At 48.5% G+C, this 9,930-nt stretch overlaps 1 protein-coding gene across 2 annotated transcripts; it reads left to right on the forward strand.

Moving 5' to 3' along the window:
* Window positions 1-335: 335 nt before the first annotated feature.
* On the forward strand, window positions 336-7,670 carry HSBP1 (heat shock factor binding protein 1). Of its 2 annotated transcripts, XM_070613932.1 has the most exons (5): window positions 336-452; window positions 3,268-3,508; window positions 4,031-4,097; window positions 4,674-4,794; window positions 6,090-7,670. In XM_070613932.1, exons 2-4 carry the CDS (start codon window positions 3,464-3,466, stop codon window positions 4,790-4,792), a joined length of 231 nt encoding a protein of 76 aa, XP_070470033.1. In that variant the 5' UTR covers window positions 336-452; window positions 3,268-3,463; the 3' UTR covers window positions 4,793-4,794; window positions 6,090-7,670. The 2 variants fall into 2 exon arrangements, with proteins under 2 accessions (XP_070470033.1, XP_070470032.1); XM_070613931.1 differs by lacking the exon at window positions 336-452 and having other exon boundaries at window positions 669-3,508.
* The last annotated feature ends 2,260 nt before the right edge of the window (window positions 7,671-9,930 follow it).

The following is a 9,930-nucleotide window of genomic DNA, read 5'->3' on the forward strand; positions in this document are numbered from 1 at the left end:
TCCTGGTGACTACCTTGTAGCTAGATATTATGTCTACCTAAGGTCTGGGTGTGAGACTGCTCTGTGTTAAAAGGAGAGATGAGTAAGGGTTAGCGAGGACTCAGACACAGTAACACCCACCTGAGACCCTCTGCTTGTCACGAGCACTCAGAGGAGTGAAGACGGAAGGCAGAAATGCCTACCATGAGTCTCCCGTAGGTCGTGTGATAGCCACGTGCCATCTACGATCATTGCAACACATTTTATAGAAACAACGTAAGCCAAATTGCACAAACAGAAGGTAAGGCTGCAGATTCAGGAACTGAAGGCAACACGTCCTTCTCTTTCTACAACTTGGCTATGAAGCGGCAGCACAAGAAGGCACAGGTCACCTTGGTTGGGGAGCTTGGTTTTCTATCTGGTTCTTTGCCACTCTCACACTCTGCGGGGAAGGAGTCCCTGGAAGAGGGGAGGTGAGTGGAGGAGGCGAAGTTCCTGGAGCTGATGGGAGATGCTGGGATCCGGGGCCCAGTGCTCTGGACAAATATCCAGGCCTGGCAGAAAGAAGGACACATCTTCCTCTGAAGCAGAAAGGACTGAGGTGACACAGGTGTCAATGTAGGTACTTAGGCAAGTATGGAAGGTGAGAACGGAGTTTGACAATAATCTCTGTTTTCTCTGCAAAATAGAATAGAAAGTCATCCTCTGAGAGTGAAGAGGATGAAACAGTGGGTCTGAAGAGACTGGAAAGGTTTGGAATGTCCGCTATAGGACCAGAAGCTAGCGCAGCCCGGGCCGCCAGAAGGACGAGTCGTCATATCCTGAAACTGGTGCACGCGTGCCATGCCAGCAGGTCTGCAATTCTCATTGGCAGCATCCGCAACCCGGGAGAAACGCCAACCAGGCGAACAGCAGCTGGCACTGGGCTGGGCGTACCAAGCGGATGCAGGTGCAACCAGGGAAGGGACGAACTGAAATTTCTCCACGGCCCTGCGATGCTCATTCCTTCCCTGCCTACACAGGCAAGCACACCTCTCAGGCGGGGGACGCACACTGTGCATCGCCACCTTCCTTAGTCCAGATCTGGACGCAGCCGTGGAGAGGAGGCCCAGCTGGAACCGAAGAGAGCTTCCAAAAGGACCAGACTAAGCTCACGTAAAACCAAACCATTTTGAAAGGGGAAAAGAGAATTACTTCAGTTGCGCAATTCATCTAGAAACTGCTAAAAAAAAAAAAAAGCTAAGATGAGATAACTACGACACTTCAAGGCTTAAAACAAAGGTTGTTCAAAACTGAAGTTTAAAAGGCTAAATACTAGTGCTTCACACATAATACAGTAGTCTTGCTAACGGAATGATATTCAGCTGGTTCAGTGCATCAACCTCCCCCCTTACCCGCCCCCCCAACACACACAAAGTAAGTATGTCAGCCGTAACTACAAATGACTGAAGCCTTTGCGAAAAGCAGCCGGGTAACAGCCCTTGGTCTCCACACTAAGAAAGCACGCTGTTTAAGTGGAAAAAAAAAAAAAGCCTCACTACAATAGTGTCGAGTTTGGTTGCTGTTTCTATAAAGACAATTTCAATCAGGATAAAAAGACCTCAACCCTCCTGCCAGAAACACACACACACACAACAAAACTCCAGGTCTAGTCCTAATTCACGTTCTGTGTAGATCTGGCTAGAAAGCCAGGGTGTGGGCATCCAGACTTCTGTGCAGAGTGAGGGAGCCCCAGAGATTGGGGTCCGAAGGGAGAAGGCCTGAACTTCTACCCAGCCTTGGCTACTCACTAGCTAAATGACCTGGAGCTTTAGGAAAATGCTGTATAAGATAACAAGCACGCTACAAATTTTAAGCGGGATTACTTTACCAACTGTTGTGGGTTGAATTCTCCCCGCAAAAAAGACATGCTGTAGTTCTGATCTCCAGCACCTTAGAATGCCACCTTATTGGGAGATAGAGTCTTTGGAGAGGTAATTAGTTAGGATGAGGTCATACTGGAGGAGGGTGGGCCCCTCCTCCAGTGTGACTGGTGTCCTCACAAGAATAAGAGAGAGACACACACACAGGGAGAACCCAACGTGAAGACGAAAGCAGAGACGAGAGTGACGCGTCTAACAAGCTAAAGAATACGAGGAGTGCCAGCAGCCTCCAGAAGCTGGGAGAGGGGAAGAGAACAGAGCCGCCCTCAGGATCCTCAGAAGGAACCAGCCCTGCTGACACTCCGTTTCAGACCTCTGGCCTCCAGAACAGTGACACAATAAGTTCCTGTTGTTTTAACCCCCCAGTTTGTAGTGCTTTGTTCCAGCAGCCCCAGGACACGAATGCACCAACCTTCAATCTCAACACACACAAGGGAAAATCCTCAACAAATGGCCCAAGTGAACAGAATTCTAGGCAAGGTCCATAGATCCCACTAAGGCCAGTGGTTCCCAGCTGGGGGTGATCCCCGGCACCCACCCAGGAGACACTTGGCAGTGTCTGGAGATATTTTTGATTGTCACGGCTGACAAGGGAGGGGATGTTCCCCGATCTAGTGGGTAGAAGTCAGAAAAGCTGCTCCTCATCCTGCCACGTACAGGGCACAGCCCACCCCCACAGCAACAACAGAGAGTTATCTGGCCCAAAATGCCGACAGTGTCTGTCGCTGTTGAGAAACACTGCTCTAAAGCCAGACAACTCAGAGAATTCTAGAATGCTAGAGAAAGGAGAAAATGTAGTCAGAAAGTCCTGGGCAAGGTCCTGTGTCACTGACTTCCTAATTTGACAGTCTTGTGTAAGCGTTCTGACGCCTCTGTGTCTGTTTCCTCAAAATTGTAAAATAGCGATAATTCTGTCAGAGGGTTCTTCTGAGGACTAAGGTGAAACATTGAGAGATGTTTATTTTAAGTAGTCAGGGCAAGCATTAACCAAATACCAGTTACCAAGAACCAATTATAAATAGTTTTGCACCTTTGGCATGGGAAGGAAGATCTGTGTGTGTGGATGTGGGTGGGTGTGGGTGGGTGGGCAAGGGTAATAGGAAAGAGGCTGAGGGGCTTCCAGGAGGCTGGTCGTGTTTCTTGACCCGGGGGCGTTTACAAGGGTGTGCAGACTGTGTGAAAAGTCATTTAGGATTTCTGCACCATCCAGACAGATGTACTTAAAAATACATACATATATGTGTACATACATATATATAAGTACATACATGTACTTAAAAGTTAAAAACAGCTGTGCGCGTGGTTGGCGCGCCCCTCACCCCTGAGACCTCAGTTTCCCCTCCAGGGACCCGACTCCATTCCCCAGGTCTGCAGGGTTTCGCCGGAGAACAGGCGGCGGCGAAAGCACCGGGCCGCTACGCGAACTACAACTCCCATAAGGCCCTGCGGTCCCGCGGCCGGCCTCTTTCGTCGCGAGAAGAAGCCGCTGGGGGCGTCTGCGCGGACGAACGGAAGTGTAGGTGACGGTCTGAGACATCGCCGCCAAGCTGGGAACCGGGGAGATGGCCGAGACTGACCCCAAGACCGTGCAGGACCTCACCTCGGTGGTAAGGGACGGCTGCGCGGGCCCGAGCCCCCGGCACCCCCGGAGGCCCCGCTTCTGGAGGCTTCGCTGGCCGAGGCCCCCGGCCACCGTGACCCCTGGGCCGCTGGGTGCGGGCCCTGCGCCTGCTGACGCCCCCAGGCCCCCCGACCCCCTCACCTGTCCCTGAACCCCGTGACCCCCAGGTCGCCGCCGCCCCATCCCGCGCCCTCAGCTCCCCACGCAGCCCCTCCCTCCCTCGCGCCCCGAGGCCTCCCGGCCGTCGGAGCTACCGAGACCCCCCCCGGGATTTTGAATCTCACTGGGCCCCCCGGGAGGGGGCTTCACAGCCGTCAGTCCGATTTGACAGGTGGGAACACAAACCCGCAGAGGGAATGCCTTGCTGGAGGCCATGGGGCTCCCCTAGAAGGCGACTTGGGGTTGAACCCGGGACCTTGCCTCACGCTTGGGCGGGGCCCCTGTCCCCATCCCGCGAAGGTGTCTCGGGGTGAGCGTGGGGTGTGTGTTTTGTTTTGTTGTTTCTTAGGTGCAGACACTCCTGCAACAGATGCAAGATAAATTTCAGACAATGTCTGACCAGATCATTGGAAGAAATATCCTTTTTCTTTTGTGGTCAGCCTCTTAGGGGCCTTTGGATCCTGTTTTCCGGATAGTGGTGTGGACAAATGGGTGGTTTGCAGAGCCAGCGTCAGCCAGTCGTTTACCATATGTTTTGCTGAGCGTGTACTCACTCTTCCTGCGAAGTGTTCTGCCAGGAGCGGGGGGTGCAGCTGGGCTAGACAGACCCCTGGCCACAGAGGCTACCAGTGATGTCTGCCAGGGTTGCCTGTTGACTGCGAGTGGAGCATTTGTGTGTGTCTCCTTCCATCCTCACCATAACCTGGGGGAGAGGTCATACATAGTGTTACCTTTATTTAGCCAATGAAAACAGACCCTTGGGAAAGTGCGTGAACTCGCCCCGGTCCCGTCTCTAGTAAAGGGCGCGGCTGGGACTCGATCCTTGCCCCAGTCACCTGTGCTCTTAACCATTAGGTTATAATAACATCCAAAGGAAATTGGAAAGCCGGTTTCGTTAAGACAGCTGTGTTTAAGGCCATAGTCACCAGGGGCCGGGAGGACAAGGATAAGAAATGGGAGATGTTGGTGTGTGTCGTCTTTAACTTCACCACTTGATGACATGAGTAGTCGCATCGATGACCTGGAGAAGAACATCGCAGACCTCATGACCCAGGCCGGGGTGGAAGAACTGGAGGGTGAAAACAAGATCCTTGCCACACAGAAGAGTTGAAGGTGAGGGGAGGGCCGGCATGAGCGTGGTGTGTGTCGGTCTAATTTCCGTGTGCTCAGACCTTCTCCAGATGGGCTCCCAGCCGTGACCCCAGCAAGCATCCCCGCTGTGGACTCTGTGTTTTGAAATTTTCATGCCAAGCTAATTCATTCTGTAGAATTCGTTTTCCCAGTTTTTATTAATTAGACCTATATCACTATTAGTTAAGACCATTGGTTAACATTCAATAACCATGAGTTTATATCATTGCAGCCCAAAACAAGCAAATCTATCTTTGTTGGCCTGAGAAGCCTGTGACTGGAAGATTTTTCAGTTTTATTTTTTTAGCTAGATTACCACCTGAATTGCCACCTTCATAAATGCCTTAAATTCTCCTTGGAACGCTTCCCCTGTGCTAGGTAAATGGCAGGACAGTGACTGATTATTTCTCACGTGAACTAGATTGTGACCACTTCGGCCTTCCTCCTGGAGTGGATTTAGATTTCCACCGTGTAGGTTCAGATGTCAGAGGAAGTGCCCGCAGAGCAGGATCGCTGGGTGCTCAGTTGGCTGCTTTGTGCTCACCACAGTGGGTTCTTCATGATAAGCCTTTTCGTGAGTGTGGTGTTTACAAGTAATTTTTAAGCTCCCTTTATCCCGTCCCATTTTTAGCATTTTAATTCCCTATAAAAATAAAGTTTACTGAGAATTTTTAGGTAATACAGGACCAAGCCAAATATACAGCGAAAGGTACCAAATTCCTTTTTTGTTTTCTGGGCATGTCCTGGCTGGCCCAAATTATAAGCAACTATGAAATATAAGTTGCTTTGAAGTCCAAGAAAGTAGAGGTTTGGGAGTAAAAGACTTTTAAATTTGCTGTTGTCTTAACAATAGCTTGGGTCGATTCACTGTGGAGTAAATCATGGAACTGTTTTGTGGGGGTTGACATCTTTATTCCCTATAGAGACAGTTTGGAAAAGGTCCTGCCAGTCTTAGAAGCTCCTCTGGGTCTCACGTTACATGGCGGTTAAAAATCCCATCGAGCACATGAGAACATCGTCTTGAGAATTTCGGGATTGAAGACTTTCAAGTGACAGGGACAATACAAAGAAAGGGGTGGGAGTACGAAACAGATTCTGAATTTTTTTAAATAACGATCTCCAATTAAATCTATTGTATTTTTGCTAGACCATTGTGCCGAGAAAATGTCTAATTCAGTAGGAGATTCTGAAAGGATTTCTGGTTGATAAGTCTATGTATCATTTTTGTTTGACCTCCTATAGTGAATAACATGTTGATGGTTTTCCCTTTTCCACAGGTTGTGAATTCACACTGAAATCCGGAACACCATTTTTATAAGCCAAGACTGAACGGCTTTTTGCAACTAACAACTCTGTGTAGACAGGTTTTGTATGACAAGGTGTGCGTTCTTCTTGTCACATCTTATATAGTTAGTTTATAGAGTGGTCCCCGTGCCCCCCAGTTTCTTCAACATGGTGACTTCTCATCCTGGACCTTGGTCAGTTGTGCTATTAAATATTAAACACTAAAACTTTGGCGGTTCCTGCATAAAATTGTCAAATTTCTTAGTGTATTTTTGTGAAGTCATTTTTTTTTCTATCATTCCTTTTGTAGTGGTTGCTGTTTGATAAAAGTTTTGCTGTGTAATTTTTTTATTAGCCATGTAGTGGATCCTTCTATTATAATTAGATTTGGTGAAGTAAGGCCTTTACGGAATTTAGGGTTCGTTAATTCTCAGCACAGAGTAACTGCTGAGCTGACACCAAATAATGTGTTGTGATACTTTTCAAATGGTTGAAAACGTTTGGAAATTGTTTATTCAGAAATATCTGGCGCTACTCTGTTGCCAAAACTCAGAATGAACTGCAATTTTATGTCTTAAGTCCCCGAGGTCAGATGCTATAGTCATGAAAAGTAACCACTGGCACCTTCGTGTGTTAGGATTTTTAAATTTGGAGAGTGACAGCCTTGCCTGGTGGAACGAGGCATCGTTAGTTAGAGTATCCTGCTGGGTCCCTACAGTGTTCGTCCACAGTAGTCGCCATAGAAAATCTGGCAGGATTTTAAAACTCCATTACTCCATCTTGTCTTTGAGCTCCTGACTGGGCAAAGATACGGAAAAGGAAGACAGACCAGATTAAGTCCGTGCCACTTGCTTAGCTGGAAAATGATACGTGACTTGTTGTAGGCTCAAGTTTGAAAGAAACACTATTTCTTTAAAGTCTTTCTTACCTAAATTCTTGCGGAGTGATGGTTTTACTATTGATTGTAGAAGATAGGGACAGTAACTGGTGCCGTTCAAAAGTGCAGTGTCAGGAGAGCTCAGCCTAGAGGCCAATATTGACTGTGGAGGAGCCCCGTGTGATTGTCACAGCAAAGTGAGTTTGTATACAAAAAACGGGAAAATTGAGAAAGGGTGTAGCGCTTCCTAGAGGGAACCCCTTAATGAACACAGCGTCATTTTTTTTAAGGTTCCTATATCACCAGTCTTGATTGATTGTATTGCAAATATGTAATAATATTAAGAAATAATTTATCCTATTTATAAATTATTTGAGACACAGGGGAGTAAGTTTCCTCTGGGACAAGAAGAATTAACCGCTGTTATTACCCAGCTGCAGAAACTCCTCTGCTCGGGCCGTGGGTTGTGCTGCAAGGTTAGCTCTGCGAGCCCGAGCTGGTGCTGGACTCGAACCGGCTGCGTGAGGCCTGGATGCAGGATGCTCGCGAGCTCAGTAAATGGCAAGTGGGAAGATAGCGTTGCTGTCAGGATAGTCGGACTTGGAGAGGAGCCGGCTTCCTTAAGTAACAGAAAGATTCCAGAGGCAGGCTGCCCTGACCAAAAATATCTGCCATGAATAAAGGTGCCTGAAATCCTGCTGCTGAAGCTTCCTTTGTGTCAAAAATGATTTGGTGTTCCAGGTTTTCCAATTAAAGTGCATGTACCTGTTTAGTTTATCAGCTGAAACCTCTGGAAGGATTAGGGACAAATAGCCAGAGGCAAATGGGAAGGGGAGGCATGTGTGGAGGCCTGTTTGGAGAAGAGGGGCCGGTGACAGGCGCCGGTGACTGCGGGGTTTGCCCTGACCCAGAGCGAAGGAGAGCTGCTGTCTTACGTGTCCGTGTCCGGGAGCAAACCGCCAAGAATGTTCCCCAGAACACTTGTCCCTGCAGAAGCTCGAGAAAGGAGGGTTGGTGGTCACTTGGGTTTAGAAAAGTTGCTGAGCACTAGACTGACTTCATGGAAATTCACGATGCAAATTAGCATATTAAAGGGCCAGGTCCCGGAGTGGGGAAATGTGATTTAACTTTCTCACCTGCCAGTTTCCTAGTTATTTGACCAAGAATCTTTTTTTATACTTAGGACCTAATTAACATTTCATTGAACTAGTGTGGTGTAAAATACCCACGGGGAGATACCGGTAAAGGAATCCAATAAACAGCTTTGCGTTCAATTTATTAAGGCCCTTGTTGCCACGGACCCACTTGACCCCTCCTTCAAACCTGCAGGCAGGGCCTCGTGTGAAACGGGCTTTAGGACCCTGGCGAGGCCCTCGGTTTGTGGGTGAGCAGCGTGGACGCTCGCTGGGTTCCGTGGGGGCCTCCCACTGCCACAGCCTCGGGCCAGTCTCAGCCTTTTGGGCACCACCTGGGCCCACCAAAGAGAAGCTACTGCCCCCCATGCTGCCCTGGGTCGCACTCGCCCTCCTTGTCCTGGAGCCTCTGCTCCCTGAGACCCGCTCCTCGAAGACCTGCCCACGGCCTGTGTTTGCACGGGGCCGCCTTGCCTCTCTCCACTTCCAGGCCTCATCTTTTTGAGCAGGAAAACCTGTCTGCCTCTTTTAGTCTCCAGCTATTTTTCATTCATCTAAAGACCAATAAAGATCCTTCTGAGGCCTGTCAATACAACCTGTGTGGAGGCGCTTGTGCCAAGCGCAGCCCCAAGCCCAGAGGCCCGGCAGCTTCCTCGTTCGGCCTCTAGTCCATTCTCCTTTCCTTTGGGCCGCAGGACTTGAAAGGATTTTAATCTTATTTGCTTAGCAATTTTGTTTTTCTGTGGTTTCATTTCTAGTCAAGGACTACCACGGTTGACCTTATCAGAACCAGCACACGGTATTTCCGGTACCTAAAGGTGAAGGTGCCTTTGTGAGTTGTTGGACTGCTGAGAGCACTTGGAGTACTGTTGCCATGGGAACAGAGTCCTCCAAACAATCAACTTGAAATCAACAGTTTGGACAGTCTGTACGTTGAAGGTTTCCTATAGAGATAATTATGTTCCTCTTTTTTTGTATTCGGTAGTTTATGTGTTTTTAATTAGTTTAAAATAGAGGCATTTGCACAATGTGTTGTCTGAGCTAACCCTGAAGATTAACTGGCCGCAGTTAACAGTCATGGCCAGCACCTGTGAAAGCGTTTATTGGAAACCACTGTGCTGGGCTAAGTGTTTTGTGTATATTGACTTATCCTCACGACAGCCCTGAGTTAGGTTTTTATCTGATCCATCCCAGTGTGAACAGAAGGAACCCAAGGGTGGGCGATAGTCACCGGAGGTCACACAGCTGGAAGCCAAGCCTGGGCGTCTGCCCCCAGTTGTCCCACTGCAGCGCTCACACTCCGTCCCGCCTTTCTGAGAGCTCAGATTTCTGAATCCTCCTGTCCAGGCCCTCTGGGAATCATCAACCCTCGACCTCGGTGGATCTAGAAATTTAGTTTCAAAAGGCTGATTTTGCGTTTTTAATTAAACATGACCTAAATTAAATAAACATTGTTGATGTGGATTTTATTCAGAATTAAAATCTTTCGGGCAGGGCTGGTAGAAAATGTGCTCCTGGACTAGTCTTTCTCTTTTTTTCCTGGGTAAGTTATTTGAGAACGACTGTGGAAACAAATCCAGTTCAGTTTCTCAGATGTTTGCCCCGACAGAACCACAGGCAATTCCAGCCACTCGTTTTCCTGTTCGCTTCCCTGCTCACACCCCCATCGTGTCTCTCACAAAAATGATCCCTTGAGACTCACCTTGGGGGACTCCAGCCCCTCCGGCAGTGACCTATTTGCCTACCTTCTTGTCAGCTCACTTTTTTTTTTCAAAAAAAAAAAAGGATGAGTGCAGAAGTCTTACAAAGGTGCCCATGCAGCCG

Source organism: Equus przewalskii, chromosome 3, assembly GCF_037783145.1.
Source record: "Equus przewalskii isolate Varuska chromosome 3, EquPr2, whole genome shotgun sequence".
Lineage (NCBI taxonomy): Eukaryota > Metazoa > Chordata > Mammalia > Perissodactyla > Equidae > Equus > Equus przewalskii.

Excerpts from the sequence above, each read along its gene's own strand:
- HSBP1 (XM_070613932.1), top strand. The coding sequence starts at position 3,464 with ATGGCCGAGACTGACCCCAAGACCGTGCAGGACCTCACCTCGGTG. Across the intron at positions 3,509-4,030 it reads TGCAGGACCTCACCTCGGTG|GTGCAGACACTCCTGCAACA; the intron begins GTAAGGGACGGC and ends GTTGTTTCTTAG. Across the intron at positions 4,098-4,673 it reads TGACCAGATCATTGGAAGAA|TTGATGACATGAGTAGTCGC; the intron begins ATATCCTTTTTC and ends TAACTTCACCAC.